The sequence below is a fragment of the Athene cunicularia genome (genome assembly GCF_003259725.1).
Source record: "Athene cunicularia isolate RWA chromosome 15 unlocalized genomic scaffold, athCun1 chr15_part1, whole genome shotgun sequence".
Classification (NCBI taxonomy): domain Eukaryota; kingdom Metazoa; phylum Chordata; class Aves; order Strigiformes; family Strigidae; genus Athene; species Athene cunicularia.
The window spans coordinates 10,847,872-10,865,850 of NW_020799121.1; the positions used below are offsets into that span (position 1 = coordinate 10,847,872).

The window sequence follows — 17,979 nt, forward strand, 5'->3', positions numbered from 1 at the left end:
GAAAGTCCCCCGACACCCACCTCAGCACAGCTGGGGGTGCATCTTGAAAGTGAGAATATGCAATACTGTTGGAGTTAGATTTGTGCTTCTGAGCTGATGGAGTCATGAACTGCCAAATTAAATGAAAACCTGAATAGCTGAGATTTTTCCTCAGCTTATTTTTCATTTCACAGTGTCTATCAGTGCACTGTGGTTTATTTTGGATCTCAGCGTTCCATCAAAAATATTTTTTCCTTTGTAAAATAATAGTAAAAGTCAACCCTTGAGTATGACATTGCTAACTTAAGTCATCTACCCTTTCAGTTTCCAGCAGCATGGTTGACTATGTTTGATGCAGTGCTTATTCTGATCCTAATACCCTTAAAAGATAAATTGGTGGACCCCATTTTAAAGAGGAATGGCTTGCTTCCATCCTCACTGAAGAGGATTGCAGTTGGAATGTTCTTTGTAATGTGTTCTGCATTTGCTGCAGGTAAGAAAACAACTTTGAGATCTACTTATACAGTTATCTGTTCAGCTACTTGCCATAGCATTTAAAAAAAACCCACCTTGGTAAATCTTGAATTCAGGATTATTCAGAAGTCTTTTTCATGGGATAGTTAGAATGCAACTGCATGGATTCATTTCCCAGCAATGAAAGAGATGTTATCCAAAAATGTACTAAACTGTTTTGAACCTTTGTGATAAAATTGGACCATTTTTCCTGCCCAAAATAAACTTCAAGTATACTTTTTGAAACCAACTTGTTAGTTAAGGTTTTCACATGCAGTATTACTTTCTGGTATGCTTGGTAGAGGAGAACTCTTTGTTTTCTGACCATATTTTCACAACAAATACCTTAGCTTCATGATCAGAGCTTAAGGCTGTTAGTTTTAAAATGAACTTTAAGGTATGGTGGAAGTCCATGTTGTTTGACTTATTAACAGTTTATCTCAAAGTTGAAAATTTATTTATCCTGAGGAACAAACCAGTTCAGTAGGAAGTATTTCATATAGTCTGAAAATTTACCTAAAATCCTTTTCCTTTGTCTGAAATAATAAAATTAGGTTATGATTGAACAAGACTTTCTTCCCACTTTGGGTTTTTTGTCCCCAACCTTTAAATTCCTCAATGTTTGGGAATTACTGTAGTGTAAAATAGCTTAGCTATAGCATGAAAGGAGAAAGATGGCAACTCTGTTCAAACCATAAATCAGCTGCTTTTGAGATGATTTAAAGTTGTTAAGCACTGCTGATGTGGAACTGAACATCTCTGAGCAATGCTTCATAAAACCTATAGCCTTCACCTAGTATCACTGTAATGAACATATTGATAAAGCATTATAGCATTAAATAAATTAATTTCAGCACTTGTAATCTCCTATATTTTAGAGAGAGGGACACTTTATACGGCTATTAAGATTTCTCTCAATGAGAGAGATAATTACCTTATTAGGCCAAGGTCACTTTGTATGTGGGCAAGTAAAGTTCTTAAAGCAAAGTCATTTAAACTTAAAATAGGAATGTTTCTCTTATTCCATGTTACTTAGGACACTGCTACCAGCAAAAGAAGATGATGTAAAACAGTTAAATGTCAGCTCTTTAAATAGAACCTGCTGGCTCACATATAACTGAATCCAAACCCAGCAATATCTGTTTTTATTAGTACTGGGGGGAAAAAAAAGCATATTGAGCTATGATAGCTGAGCTGGGGAACATGTTTTACAGCAGAATTCTTAAAAATTTCAAATGCTTTGTTTCATATTCACCTACAAATGTAACACATGATTTTGTTGGTTTGATCCTCCCCTAACTCTTCCACAGGAGTAACTGAGAAGGTGAATTCTTTGGGTGGTTATCTGCAGTCTGGTTGAAAATTTAACCTTTTGGAATAAATATCCCTTCATCATAACATGAATTTAAGAGCTTCAGTTGTGACAAATTTAGGGCACAGAAAACTCTATTTCTAGCAGGGTGGAAAGCTGCTGTTGGTTTATATGTTTCATAAAATTTTTATTTTCTCATTAAATGATAGAAGCCATATTTTAATATTCTTAAAATACAACATTACTTCCAACCATTTCTGCTGTAGAGAGAGATACTGATTAAAATCTTAAAGGTATGAAGATGTTAAGATATTAACTTGCAGTCTTGGAAGTATCTTAATTATTTGTTTGTGCCGTATTTCCATTTTTAACTTCTCTAACTGGCATTAGTTGTGGTCACTGTGGCTGCCTATTAGATTGTTTAGATTATTTTAAATATCTAATAAACTCTGTGAGAATACAACTGATTAGATTTAATGAACATCTGCTGTGCTTCATGCATTTTATTGTAAATTCTGAGCAGCAGTATTTAAGGTTATTCAACTGGAAAATGTACTTCATTTATAGAGTTTAAACAATTACAGCAACAACTTAAGATTCTTTTAACTACTAAAAGTGCAAGATTAAACTTGAGGCTTGTCTTTCAAAGTAAGAAATAATCAATAGCTTCTAGATTCTGAAGTACTTGGCTTTGAAGATAAATTTATGGCAGAGTTTAGTATATTGTAGTTATGCTCCTTTGTGGCTAAATACCTCCTAAATCTGCTTCTGTTGTGAAGAGTATCAAACACATTAAGGATCATTAGATGTTCTGAGGTGCAATAATTTTGTGTTGAATGTATATGAATTAAATTTTATCTGAGTTCTTAGCTGACTGTACTGCTCTGTTTACATTTTAATGAAGTTCCACTCTAAAATGTTTTGTCAGCTATATTAAAACCAAAATATCAAGAAATCCAGCTTTATTTTAATTACATCAGCTCTTTATAGTTCAGAGGGCACTGAGGTGGCTGAAGGGCTATAGAAAGATACTTAAATGTATGATGGGTAAGTGGTCACCTAAAAAGAAGTGAGGAAGTAGAGAAAATGTGGTGGCCTGGCAGTAAGAGGTTTTAAGTTCTGAACAGTCACATCAAAAACAGATGTTATGAAGGAAAACAGTCTTTTTTTAAGAAACATTTTGGGGCCTCAAGGTAGTATTTAAACAAACTTGAGTAATTCTAACCAACTTTCCCTCCACAACTCTCGTGTCTCAGAAGATTAGACTGTAGAGCTGTTGCGAGATTTCATACTTGATAGATTCTGAACTGCTATGAATGAATAAAATTGGACTATAGAAATGCAGCTTTCCATCCTGTTCAAAGTCCTTTGTAAGTCACTTTTTAACATGTGGTCTCTCAGTCTGGTTATCAAAGCTGTAGCTCTAACTCCCTACAGTGATAATGTTATCCTTAAGCATGTGATTTCTAGAACTAGTTACGGCCTCACCTACAGACTACAGCGGCTTTCCTCGTGCTTTCTTCCCAGCTTGGGCTGCTTGCCATGACCAGGACTAGTAAGAAACTGTATGTGATGGTATGGGGTGGTTTTGTTAAACTTCAGTCATTTCTCTTGGAACATTGTCACTTAGCAGAGAAATGGTGATCTGGTTGGCCCCCCTCAAGGTTTGTATGTCACAGATTTGGGAAGAAACATAAGAACAGATACTGTGCATTAGAAATTGCTTGTGCTTGTTTATATGAAAACTGCTGTCAATAGCTTTAGCCAACATCATATTAAATGCCCATGTCATCCTTTGGCTGCCTCTAGGAAACAAAAAGCTAGTAATGAGGAAGCAGATGTAATCGCATGTACATGGTATGGTATCCATGAAGCATTATGTCTGTCATCTAAGCCTTGTACAATTTGTTTTTTTTTTTTTTTTTTTTTTTTTTTTTTTTTGTAAGAGGAGTGATGTTTTGTGCCCCAAGATTAGGTCAGATTTTGGCTCAATCTGACGCATTAAATGGGAGGCCATGTGTGTGTGACGAATTGTAGGAAGTAGTGTCATTAACTCAGTGTTGCTTCTCTGAATTGGTGAGGAATAAATCCACCTTAGTGCTTTTATAGAGGTCCTTTCTGAGTGAGCAGGGAGTTTTAGTAACTATTAGCTATTCTGTGCATTTTATGTAACAGTGAGGCAAATCCTTTAATCTGGGCAACTTCAACAAAAACCCTACAGCAGTATTTGATATTCATTTTCTACTCTAAACTGTTGTGTTGAGCAAGCTAAAAATGGCTGTATTTTACACTGTCATGTCTATTTTTTTATTCTACATGAAGTGCTTTCTATGCAATGTATTGCTTGTAAATCAAGCTCTAATGAGGTTTTGGATCTCTTGGGATGATAACTGTCATATAAATGTCATGATCACATTCATAGAGGGTTTTCATAGTTCTACAGCACTACTGTAGCCATTATGATAAGCTAAATGGTTTCTAATTTATTAATACTATGGTGGCAGATGCAGTGGTTCAACACTGCAAAGTAGTAGTTTGTGAAAACAAGATCGTCTTTAAAAAAAACACAACATAGTTTTTATGAGAAAGCTCTTAGCTAATCCATCTGGAAAAGGTTTAAGTATTTGTATAATTATTGCTACTGAATAAAAATATAATCGCTGATTCTGTGGCAAGAAGAACTCTGTGTCTTGAAATAACAATAGCAAAAGTAGTCTGAAATGCTTTGTTAGGAATTAAGGAAATACATATTCCTATTTTATAATTTGTAATTGCAGTGCAGGACTGAATCCCAATTTAATTCTTAATATAAAGAAACAATGTTTGCATCTTATGTCAATCTTTTTTCCCCCCACTCTGTGTAGGAATTCTGGAAAGCAACAGACTGAAAATTGTCAAGGTTAAAACAATTAATCAGACAATTGGAAATGTTACATACCATGCTGCAGATTTGCCAATATGGTGGCAGATACCTCAATATGTGCTGATTGGATTCAGTGAAATATTTGCAAGTATAGCAGGTAAGAGTCTTTGTGTGTTTTAAATCTGCTTTCATACCTATCATAAACAATGTATTTTTTGAAAAGAAACGTTTACTTCTCAAATCATTATAAATAAGCTCTAATGTTCCCAAATACAGTATTATACATTACAACTTAAGTGGCAAAGCACACAGTTGTCTTTCTCATTTGAAACCTGGCTATATATGTTTTCAAGACTGAATTTCAAGCAGAGCAACTTAAAATATTTCCATGTCATCCAGTTAGCATTGGATATTTGCAAGCCTGAATGAAAAACAATATACTCTTTCACTATCATCTTTTAAAAAACAGGTTTAATGCAGTATGGCTTCCTCTGAATCTTCCTCTGTGTTGCAAATAAAATTTTGTGCTATGTAATTTTTTTGGCTTAAAAACTGAGCTCACAGTTTAGAAAATCAATTAGTAAATAGAAACACCTTTCTGAGGGAAAAAGGAAGAAATAAACCATCTTTAGAAAGATTTATCACCAGTTAAAAATCATGTTATTTGAGTTCTTACATCCCTGAAATAAGAAAAGTTATGTGACACTGAATCTGAACTTTTTTTTTTTTTGTGAATATTTATAACAAATTAGGTATTTTTTATACAGTTGTACCTGATTTATAGATCCATTTTTCTGTAGTTGTTTTAGTACTTCAGTCTGGTACTAGGGAAAGTGAAACACTGTTCAAATCTTGCCTTTCTTGAACAAATGCAAGAGATCCTGTATTTCTTAATACTGTTCTGTGTGATGTAGTGGACAGCTGTGTGATCGTATTGATTTTTAAGCCGAAAGTGAAGGGGGAGGAGAGGGTGAATAGGTCTATAAAATCTTATTTTCTGATCTGTTTCATATACATGCAGGGCTCCTTAGCGGAGAAAAGCACAGGGAACTTACCTCTTCTCACAGTGGTATGTCTAACACTGGTTTACTATGATAAACGAGTGAAATACTATTGTGAATCTCTTAGCACAGTGTTTACATATCTAGTGCTTGGGAGCAATGGTTAGTTACCAGTAACAGAAACCTTTCATGATTGTAGAAGTAGCTATTCTGATACTACTTAAATAGAATTGCAGAGCTACCTGATGTAATATAATGAAACCCCTCCAGTGACTTGATTTAAAAACCATTTAGTATTTGCTTAACTGTAGTTACTTATTAATGTGTTGAAATACCGTTTCAGAATATTGAACTTTGAAGATCATCCATTCAAGCTGGCATTATATATAGATCTTTTTCTTCGATTCCTTGTGACAGAATTTCCCGGTTTCATTTCCCCTATAGGAAGTTACTTTCATTCCTCACACTAGGCAAGCACCGTGGGTTAAAATGAGATTCTCTAATTCTGTAAGATCTTGCTGGTGGTAGCCCTGGCTGTCACGTGGCCCATTTGTTCCCCTCTTAGTGGAACAGAGAACTTCTGCTCCATCAGGTTTCTGGTTACATGTATTCTACTGTCATCACAGTTGCTAGGAAATAAAACAGGGTGGTTGGATTGCTTGGCAAGTACAAGAAACCCAAACCCCACATTTTTTTTTCTATCTGGTCATTTGCTCTAAGTTTTCCTTCCAGCTGTCTGGCCTGGGATTTCATGCGACGAAGAATTAGATATATCCATCATGTATTAAACTCTACCATAGTTTTTTTTAGTAGGTTGGAGGAATTCTTTGTAGAATGGGCTTGTGAGGGTAAACACAGGCCTTGGGCACAAGGTCCTACTGGATTGCACCACCTGAAATCCTGGTTCTTCACTTCTTGGACTGCAGCATTCAGTATTGTAGATGAGCCCTGAAGTGTTAAATGTCTGAAGGCCTGAGGTCATTATCTGATATAAGGGTCCCATTCCTGGTTCCTCATATGGTTTCCACCCCCACCCCTTCCCAGTGAGGTATGGGGAAGTCCTTAAATTAATTTGCTTCAATAAACAACTAGTAATGTGTGGGGAGAGTTCATTTTCTTTAAATCACACTGAGACCCAAGATGCTAAACACTTCGGATTCTTAGATGGCAAGCTTGCTTTAGCAGGGCAGTCACTGGGTATCCCTTGCTAGAGGACATATCTGAATAGTCATTGCTGTCCTGTGTTACCAAGCATTTCATTATGTGTGAACAGTAGTCATCACAAATCCTTACACATAAAAATCTGAGTATGGAAGTCTTGCTTAATAGAGTTACTTATTAAAACTAAGACTGTATTTAGCACTTTTATGAAAAGAGTACAATGAGTCACCTTTAGTTACAACTTTAGGGATTGTCCTAATTAAATCTGGACTCAGATAAAGACATGATTTATCAGAAATGCAAGTGTTCATTAAAAAAAAAAATAAATTCTTCCCTCTTACACACTCCTATTTCTCTCTCTCAGGCACTGTTACTAGTTTATAGTATTCACAAGGAAAAAATAACAAACCTATCTGCAGGTTGTAGAAAGGTCAAGGACTTGATTCATTCTCTGTTTGTTGAACTCCAAGCTGAGAGTTGGGGTTTTTTTTTTTCAACTGCTTTAGTGGCTTTCTTCATGAGAAGTCAAGTCTTTAAGGCTAACACTATTCTTATGTGAATACTCTGCTGTTCTGCTGGGTCTGTACCAACAGCTTTATAACTTCAAAAATTGTTGGTCAGTGTTAGGAAAAATGCAAATGCTTCTCTTTCCTTGAACCAGAAATTCTATGTATATCTTAATTGCTTTGTGTATTACACTTCCATTTGACTTTTTTTACAAAGATTTTTTTTTCCTGCCTTCTGATTGTTATTTAAACTGAATTTTTAGATTCTTTAAGAAGGCCTCTCAAGACTTCACAAAGTATACTTCACCAGTTTGATATTAAAAGTTGATAAAGGCATCTATTGTGCTATGAAATTCAGCTTTAAAATAAGCAAAGTGTTAACGGCTACAAAACTAGTGATTTAGAAATGTTTATTGTGAACAAAAAGGGACTAAATCTCATAAGAGCAGAAACATACATTTGGTTTTTTGTTTACTGTAAAACTAAGCATATTCTTATTAAGCCACATTAGTTACACTTGAGGTACCTTTAAAAAGATGACACACATTGCATTAATCTTTTGTATTATTCTGTCAATCCTCTTAAAGCACCCTTATTTAACTGGGAATCGTAATCTCGCATGACAACACCAACTAGAGGGTTTAATTTCAAAACTGCTTGTTTGAGGTAGCGTGAAATCGTTATCAATGGCTGCCAGCAGGCAAAATATCTCTGAAGGCAAAGAAAAGATTTTATATTCTTTATGCCAGATTAAATATTAGGGTTGCTGCAAACATTATTCAAGTTTAGAAACGTGCCTTATTTTGTTGCAAAAAGTGCACAGTGTTACACCCATTTTGTTTTTTGTTTTGAGTCTTAAGATCTTTTTCCAGCAGCAACACTTGCATCCAGTATATCTGTAAAGTGAACAAGAGAAGAAATTGGACAGATCCTTTCATGTGATAGACCTGAGCTTAACTTGTACAGAATGTACAAAAACCTGGTGACCAAAATGACCAATAATCTGGAGACTTGTGGCAGCTATGATAACAAGAGGTTAAAAACCAAGATACTACTCCTGAGTGCAGTCTACTTTTTTTAATTTAAGTGAGATCGAAAAATCTGAATAGTTATATTATCTGAAGTGTTACATTAGTGGCACAACCTAGAAAAAAAATTTGAGAGTTTTCAGTTCTCAAAATAATTATTTTTCCCCCCTTCCCTGTTGCAGATGTCTCTCCATCTCTGTAGCGATTCTCTTGTTACGGTTTGAATTTACAGGAACCCACACAGCTGAGTTGCATGAAGAATGTTTCGGTTCCCTTCTAGACTCACAGACAGGTTGCTGTTGGCCCATTCTAACATGTTTTGCAAATGAAGAGAGAAGCGATGTGTTGTTTATCAGAGATTTCTTGGATGGCAGTGCACAATGCTGTTAGATCAGTGAGAACACACAGTTCTGTTTCTTTTACAAGAACAAAGTTCCTCCCTCACAACAGGCAAATTGACCTATCTGGCTTGAAGCTTTAGGCCTTTTATTGAAAAGAAATGACAGTGTATTTCTATTAAACTTTGTCTGGAGTAGCAAAAGTCAAATACCAGTAATGGTGTAAATAAAGCATACTTTTATTATGCAAGATGGAAGATTTGTGCCATTTTTCAGGTCTATAATGGTCTCTTTACCAAGAAAAATGTTAGATGAGGTAGCATTAATTTTCAGTATGAAGGAGACTGTTTTGAAACAAGCATTTCACCTGTCAGAGAAAAAGCTCTGCAAAGAATGTATTTGACTGTCTTGTGAATAATCCCATTTGATTTTTGACAGGAGCATTATTCTAAAAAGGAGAGTTAATCATGGGCATTAGTCTTTGCAAGGCAGAGCCTAACCTGGTGTGTTCTGTTGGTACTCAAATTCAGTAGCACAGATTTTCAAATTGATGTCACTGGTAAGTTTTTCTTAGGTTTACTGGTTGAAATTTGAGTAAGAATAGTTTAAAGTTGAATTTTTAGTTCAGTTTAAAGTCCCATTTGTATGAGTCTTAAAAAGAATAGGCTAGCAAGCAATTCTAAATCAAAATTAAATTAAAACTACTTACTGCCTTTCCAGCTACAGTTAATTTCTCTGTCTGCACATTTCAGAGATAGACACTGAGTCTGGAGAAATAAATGTTTCTGGTCAATGGAGGAGTGACCTTCAGTTCCTGAGTACTTTGTTCTCAGCAGGGAATGCCATGTGCTTTGTAAATACTGCACAACAGATAGGTGATACAGAAACAAGTGAAATGGGGAACATGGAGCTTGCCAGGTTAGAGTTAGTTTAATAAATTTCTTTGAGGATAATTTGAGACAGAAAAATTAATATGCTGCCTCAGAAGATTTCTTGATTTTACACATGTAATATTAGTAAGATCAAAGTGTATGTCTCAAGTGTTGTTCATTTAATGGGTTGATATACTGATGGCCTTGAACAGGGTTCATAAAGCAGTTTGAGGGAACTGGGAACTGATAGGGATTCACTACCCCAATTCCCTGTCTCCTGAAATCCAAGGCTGGTCTTAGCTCTTTAACATACCTGAAGTAGTATACATCTGTAACTTCCGTAACACTAGACTAGAACAAACCACTGTTGTTTCTTAGATCTTCCAATAGCTTTTTTTTTTTTTTTTTTTTTTTTTTTTTTTTTAATCTTTTAATACAGGTCTAGAATTTGCATATTCAGCTGCTCCCAAATCTATGCAGAGTGCTATTATGGGGCTGTTTTTTTTCTTTTCGGGGATTGGATCATTTGTTGGCTCTGGATTGTTGGCACTGGTGTCTATTAAAGAAATTGGATGGATGAGTAATCACACAGATTTTGGTAAGTTATTTCCAGTGTATTCATAGTCTATAAAGTAGAAGACTTCCTTCAGAAGCAGTTAAACATCAAACATGTGGGACTGCTGAGCGAGTCTTAGCACAGTTATTTTAAAAATACAAATTTGTCTACTGATTTGTTAAAGACAAAGTTTCGTTTTGAATATAAGTAGGGAGTAATGTGACTATGCAAAATTATACGCTGTCCTCATAAAAGCATGGGAAACATGTATGTAGTATTTTGCCTCTGTAAGGCCTGTCAATTACCTGTTCAGCTGTTACTGCATTTCATCGCTAGAAATTACTTGGAAATTTTAGTACTTTAGTAAAAAATTTAAAAGTTATGTGTGGAAAAAGAATGTATTTGGCATAAAGTACTGAAATTACTTTCTGTGGTTATGGGGAGTAAAATGTACCCATCTCTCTCTTAGTGATTATGTAGCTTCCTAGTTTCAGGACACTTTATTGAAATTACCATGAGTTAATTTTGCATTTCTGTCAGCTAGCTATTTTTACTCTTAAAAAAAGTCCAACATATCATCTGCTTTTTATTGCCAGTTGAAGTTAAAAATAATTATTGGCACCAGTAGGTGGCACCTTGGGAATTTCAGAAAATCATACCATCATCAATGGTCTAATTAGTTCCAACAGAAGGAGTGTGAAAAGTTCTTAAAACGTATGCTAGACCTGCTGTGTATACATGGCTTAAAAGTGCAGCCTAAATTTACTTTAAATTTGGTATGAGAGAATTTGCCATTTAAACTTGATTTGCATGCTACCAAAAGTAATGTTTTCTGGAACACTACAGATGCCACAAGTTGTCGTCTTTGGTTTATAAGTTGTTCTTTAAAAAACTGCAAAAGATAAGTAGCATGAACTTTATGGAAGTGTCCTCATCAAATGAAAATGTAATCACATGGAGACTTTTTTCCTGAATGTAAAAATTAGAAGAGCATCTTTTTTCTGCAATTCTGTATAGAGGTGATGCAGTTGACAAGGTCTCAATAGGATGATAATGATTTCATATACATTAATATATGTGGTATTTGATGCTGCTTTTTTAGCCTCTTGCCTTTGTTTTCTGAAGCAGCCTAAGAGAAGATAGTGCCTAATACTCTCTCTAAAATATTTAGGTTGTGCTAAATATATCCACAGTTGGCTAGAACTGCAAGATGTTTACCTTTCATGACTCATTAGTCATCTGTTCTGAATAAGCTACCCAGCTCAGTGGATTTTCTTTTGGACAGCTGTCAGAACTGGATATTTCTACCTTTCTTAGTCCAAAGACTCAATATACAAGTGAGCCCTCTCAGCAGCTATACGTCTGGCTCAAGGTTGAAGCACTCAGTGGGTGCTTTTGACTTGTGGCATCCATAGTAGCTAGTGTTTTAATTGTTCATCTCAGTAACTGTTTATAACTCAATTTTCATTTGGTGTAGCGTTATTGGAAGTTGTCAAATACACATCCAGAATTTACTTAGGTCTTACAGGGTAGGAACTGTAAAGAGGAGTCTTTATGAATGAAAGACTTCTGAATTTTGGATTAGATGCTGTATAATAACTATAAGCACGTACACCAAGATTTTGCTATTTATGCTAACTCGTGATACCATCTGAGGTAACAAACTGCCTCCAAAACCTACTGAGACAGTTCACTCTCTGCTGGCACTTCAGTGTTTGTTGCTGCCATTGAAATGACTGTTATTTCTCAGACAAAAACTGAGCTTTCATGGGTTTAATATCCCATCTCATAAAGGATAATTACTATTCTTTAAACACGTTTGCTCTTGAAATGGAGATTCACACGTATATTGTATTTTAAATGTCAAGGAAAGACTCCGTTTAATTTTATTGCATTTTATTATTTATTTTATTATTCATTTAATTGAATCTTAAGTTTCAGTAATTAAAGCAATTTAATCTGAACATTTATAGGCATGCTGCATGAACAGCTTGTTAGGATCGATGTATACTTCACTATTTTTACTGTCTCTAACCTTTTTGATAATCATAATGGTCCAATTGGCTGTGGCTCATGTGGCTTGTTGGAAATGAGCCACAATATATTGTTCTTGGAAGTACAGCAATGGTTAGTGCACATTTCTTAATAGAGGAATAATCTTTTAGCAATGAGCTTTCTTAATTTAATATTATTTAACATGGTACAAATTGCTAATTTATAACAACTTTGAGGGAATGTCGAAGGTGAATTGCACCAAAAAGAAACCATCTATGGTTGCATGAATTCTAAACCTTGTTCTAAAAGGAAGCTGAGAGAAAATCTCAGTAATTGCTTTCTTTATATCTACAGAGTTGCCCATCTTTTCCCTTAATAGTATTCATGTTTTGATTCTTTTTATTTTTGACTTAGCAGAGAAGGGAGGTACAGGCCTCCAGACGCAGAAAGACCATACAGCATTAAACAGGGCTGAAATGGCTGATGGGAGTGCACTCTCTAATATATATCTAGTACCAAAAAAAAAAAAAAATTACTTTTACCTGTTTCAGTTAAGCTTATGTAAAACATGAGACTCACTTTTTTTTTTTTTTTTTTTTTTTTCCCTATCACTGTACTGTATTCTCCAGACTCCTTAAAAGCTTATCGGGGAAGATGGTAAAGGCTTTAAGTTACTAGCCTGTATGAGTGTAGCTCTGCTTCTGTCTTGAATGCCACATTTCACTGGGAGCTGGTTTCTGAACAGGGTTTCATTTACAGAAATATCTGCTTCAGGTCTATTTAGTGGCTACAGCACAGGGATGTTTTTATTTTTTTTGCTTTTAAAATTAGTTGTCTCCTCAGAAATTGTGATCCCTATTACAATACAATGAAAGTAAATCATACATGAAAATACACACTGAGGTTTTTAGCTGTTTTACCTGAAGTTACAAAGCATTGCAATTTTGCAGCATAAGAAACCAGACTTTAAAAAAAAAAAAAAAAAGAGCATAGAGGGGGAAGAAAGGAAGATTATTAGCCTATTAGCCTTTTTCAATTGTTTTGACTCTCATGGAGCATGCCCACTTCTCTCTATATATAGTCTTTGTTTGCACAAAGTTCTTAAAGTGGTAGGTGGAACTTCCAGCAATTTTTGGTAAGAAATCATGCAGTAACAGCATATCAGCTTCTTCAGGGACATTACTTGGCTTAAGGCATTGAAGCACGGAAGAAAGCAATCCTTGTACTCTATGCATCTTCCTCAGAGGTTCCATCTTTTGCTCTGGATAATTAAAAATGAAACTATGCTGTCAGATGGAAATGTGATTTGGTTTTGCCCATGTTTTGCAGAAAAATCTTCACTACCTAAGATTGAAGGGATTGACATATTTATTTGTATAATTTTTTTTTTTTTTTCTCCCCAATTCTTTTTAGGTAATATTAATGGCTGTCAATTAAACTATTATTTTTTTTTGCTGGCTGCTATTCAAGGAGCAACCCTCTTGCTTTTCCTTATTGTTTCTGTGAAATATGATCATCAAAAATCAAAGATTAATGAAGTGGCTGCCAATGGGAGGATCTGATATCTGTTACAGAGCAGACTTTATGACAGCAGCACACAATGAATGGCAGTGCACCTTGAGTCTGCGAGATCTGACGTTTTCTCCGGTGAGACTCTGACTAGACTTGCATGTAACAAGAGTTCTTGCCCCTGCCCCCTTTCGTGTAATGTAGGTAAGTAAGTGCCTTATGTTGGCGGGGCTCATTTCTTGCACTACGTCCTGGCAGAGGACAAACACAAATCTCAGAAGTGTATTAACTCTAGGCATTCAAGTTGCTCTTTGTTAATTGTGAGAAGTTTACTTAACTCTCGAAAGTTGGGACGCTTACCCTTGGAAATTGAGTATTATGAGTCACATGTGACATGGATTGTTCCTAACTGAAAAACTCTGCTTAGTGAAGAACAGTGGATCTAGAGAAACACTCAACAGTCTCAAGCCTACGTTGAGGACACAGGAAAGAAAACATTTTACAGAAACCTCAAGTAGTGGTTACAAGAATACATTTTCAATCCTGCGGATCATTTCTGGGGGAGAAACAAGGACAAATTAAACTGCAGATTAGCTCAGATAAAAAGAAATGCCATTTTACAATTGACCTTTCACTAGCTGTGTCTTGAGGGTTTAAGTCCAAACTTGCAGTCAAGAGTATCAGATCCTGAAGACTGAATTATATGTCACAGTAGCTTGTCACACAGCTGCTGTAAATTTTGGTGCGCAGCAAACACTCGTTGGGACTGAACTGGTTTTACTTCAGAAATGTTTTTATTTTTGAATCTGCATTAGATGTATAGGGACAATATGGAAACATACATCTTTTGACAAAGCACTCTTCAGTCTAACGCTGTTACTTCCCTAGGGAATATTCTAAATATTTGCAGAAAGAAAACCGAGATTGAATTTTCAGAAGATGAATGCGCAATAACAATTTAGAAGCCTTTCAGCCAGTTCCTTCAGTCTTGTGTCTTACTTCTAGCTAACATGCTACAGGGTTTGTATCTTTCAGCAACACATTCCTACAGCAGAGAAAAGGGTTTTATGTTCAGCCTCTTGAATTTTAATGATTCTAACAATTGTACTTTAAGATGCGCAGACTGGTATGGAAGATACAAGGAAATATGCAAAGAAAAAAATAAAAACTCAACTTTTTATTAATGTGTTGAATTTTTATAGTTTCCTTTGTCTGCATTTACATTGTTAAAATATCCTTCTTTTGTATGTGGACATCTTTTAATGAGTTTACAAAATAAAATGAACTTTTCATGCTGTGACCTTTGACCCTTTGTTTCACAGTGAATAAAATTATACAACAAATATTTTGTTCTTTAGCCTTTAGTTCCTAAATATACAGTGGAATGTTATTAGATTTCTAAATGTACACTGGCATCCTATTAATTTTGTCAAATAATATAGCTGTATGCAAGCTGTCCTGTCTTTGCCAAGATAAATCAGTATTGCATTACTTAATATGATTTAAAATTGGAATAACTGATGAAAAAAAAGTAAGCATCATCTCATATGAGGAAAAGCTGGTTTTCTTTTCTAACTTTGTCTTAAAAGCTCCATATGCTGTGTTTCTGGAACATCCCATTTATAACCAGCTAAAGAAGCCTAATATTCAGATGGTATAAGCTATATAAGGAACCATATAGAGACCAAATAATTTCTTGGATGGATGCTGTTTCAGTCATGCACTTCTGATATGGGCATCAATCTGTAGTGTTTCATGTTTATTTATTTCCAAAGCGCATATAATCACAGGAGAGAACTGGGCTGTGATTGCCAAGTAGTATTCTACTAGATTTATGAAGATTTTGCTTTCAGACACATTCCTTCTCTGAAGGATGAGTACTATTGTCAAAACTAAGAGGAGAGCGTTGCTTCTGGTGTTAGAGGTTATCAGCTTTGGTGTCTGTACTTAACACTTTTCTGGTAAGTGAACTTAATTGCACTGGTTTTTCCCCCAAGAGCTAAAATTTTTTCAACAACATTCATACATTTCCCATCTGATACAGGTCTGCTAATTACAGTTAAAGCTGAGTTTAGTGAAGAATGGAGAGTAATCTGCAGATTACCAGAGAAACTAGGTATCTAACAGTAACTGTGACTGTACAGGCAAGCTTTAGTGAAACTACTATTTAAGAAAAAGACAACCAATAAATACTAGGTTAGCCTGTTCAATATTTGGGCAAATGTCTTTTGCTCTGCTACAAGCGTACAGGAAACGTCTGCATGTTTCTATGGGGCTGTGGTGGTTCTAATACTCTAGAGATGAGACTGAACATGCAATCAGTTGTATAATTTAATTTTTATTTGGAATGAGTTGGCTGAGCTCCAGGCACAAGTAATTATGACCATTTATGAAGATTAATCTGACACTTCTCATCAAAGGGATAAGGCCTTTTTATGACTCAAAGGCTTAGCTGATTCTTTCTCCCTGTCTTATCTTTTAGTGTTTCCACTCCAGTCACAGAAATAAGACTAATCAATTAACTTTGTGACTGAGCACTGCACCTCATTAATGAAATACCTTGGAGCGTACAGTTTGAATTCAGCTACGTTCACTTTTTAGATTGTTCCAGTGCAATAGGAAGATCTGACAGGAGTCACCCCAGTGGATGTGTCTCAGCCTCTGACTTTCCAGGTATCTTAAATTCAAAGCACAACATTGAAAAATAAGTACTTGTTTAACATGAGCAGATACCTGATTAAAGTTCATTACTTTTCCTCATAAAGAATTATGAATAGAATAAGCTTGTACCTTGTAATGCCTATGCAAGCTATGATCTAATCATGTATGAAGAACAGCTGTCTGGGACTCTGTATTTCATTTTAGATTATAAAGTGGATACTTTGCTCATATAATTGAGGATCTTTCAAGAGTACAGCAAGACCTGTTTTCTTGTGCCTTTGTGTCTACAGTCCCTCCTGAATATCCCTCCTCAGAGAAGGGGAGTCTTTTTTTCATTTATTATGCTTAAGTAAACCTCCAGAGTGAATTTAATTACAGTAGTTGATACATCCATCAGTATTTACTTTAAAAGTTGGTAGACAACTCTGTGAGTTGTTTTTTGCTTTATTTGGGTGTTTGGGCTTTTTTTTTTAACAAAAGCTGCTCAGGGCTGACACTTGTCAGATAAGGTTTCAGCGTAACAATAAGCCTGTATTAAAAGATGCATGGAGTTCCGAACACTTATTTTGTGTTTGAAACTGCTTTTTGAAAAACATCATCTTAGTGATTTTGTTTATATGCAGGGCAAGATATGTTACTGCAGACAAGCCTTCTGGGGAAACAGATTACAATGCTTTCCATCTGAACAGTCTATAGTTTGAGATGCAAAGTGACTTCTGAAGAAGCAGAGAATTTGCAGCCCAACACTCAGTGCTGCTGGTGGAGTAATGCACATAGCTGAGAGCATGGTACCTGCTCGCCCCAAGCAAGGATGTAACTGTAGTGAAAGAATAAAGAGAACTGAGATCAGAAGCTATTAAACGATAAGTATGTAAATAGACACTTTGCTCCAGGTAGCACTGAGTTCAGAAGAGCAATAAAAGTACTTTCAGTCTAGATTGCCTAGTGACAGTTAATATGATCTGGTTGTTGGCTGTTTTTTCGTGTCATGTATGCAATATGGTTTAATAGTCCTTTCCATTTTTGAATTAATTTTTCCATTACTGTATTCACAGCATAGATTTTGTTCTGTAAATCAGTGAAAAGAATAGTTGTCAAAACTAGTTATATAGTAATTGGATCCACTTACAGTGGTTTTCAAATGAGCTTTACTACATGACTAGTAATCTCTAACCTACAGTCTGTTGGATTAAAAGATCATAAAGAAGGATGGAAAACATTACACTTTTACAAGCACAGAATTGGGAGTTAATTACAATCCATCCCACTTAACTTCAGTCTGCCAGTGGCTGTAGTAATGCTTGACAAAGGAGGGAAAATAACTCAGTGTACTGTGGAATGATCAGAACAGAAAGAGCTAGGAAGTTCAAGTGGCTACTTTATACCCTGAAGGATGAAAGGTTACTTGTCATTATTTATTAATTCTGTACTCCTTTATGTATTTTTTATTATCTTTCTTAAACATGCTTCCTTGATGAGGACATTCTCCTCCAATGAGTAGTTGCATTAATGGCTGCTCTTCAGTGAAAGGGAGTGTCTGTGCTCGGCTGAGCTGTTACTGCATTTTCTGTAGACAGTCCTGAGCTGGCTAGCTACAGGCTGGTACAGATGATCCTTGGCTGGCTCTGCTGCATCAGGGCACATGACAGTACATGGCATCAGCATCCACCCAGCAGTCTTAGATC

General features: G+C 35.5%; 1 protein-coding gene across 1 annotated transcript in view; it reads left to right on the plus strand.

Annotated features, from left to right (window-relative positions):
- SLC15A4 (solute carrier family 15 member 4) overlaps positions 1-14,933 on the plus strand; it is a 36,245-nt gene extending 21,312 nt beyond the window's left edge. The window contains exons 6-9 of the mRNA XM_026859961.1: positions 304-472; positions 4,669-4,824; positions 10,013-10,171; positions 13,538-14,933. Of these exons, the coding sequence (XP_026715762.1) occupies positions 304-472; positions 4,669-4,824; positions 10,013-10,171; positions 13,538-13,686 (633 nt within the window). The 3' untranslated portion in view covers positions 13,687-14,933. The remainder of the gene's footprint in view (positions 1-303; positions 473-4,668; positions 4,825-10,012; positions 10,172-13,537) is intronic.
- Positions 14,934-17,979: the final 3,046 nt, after the last annotated feature.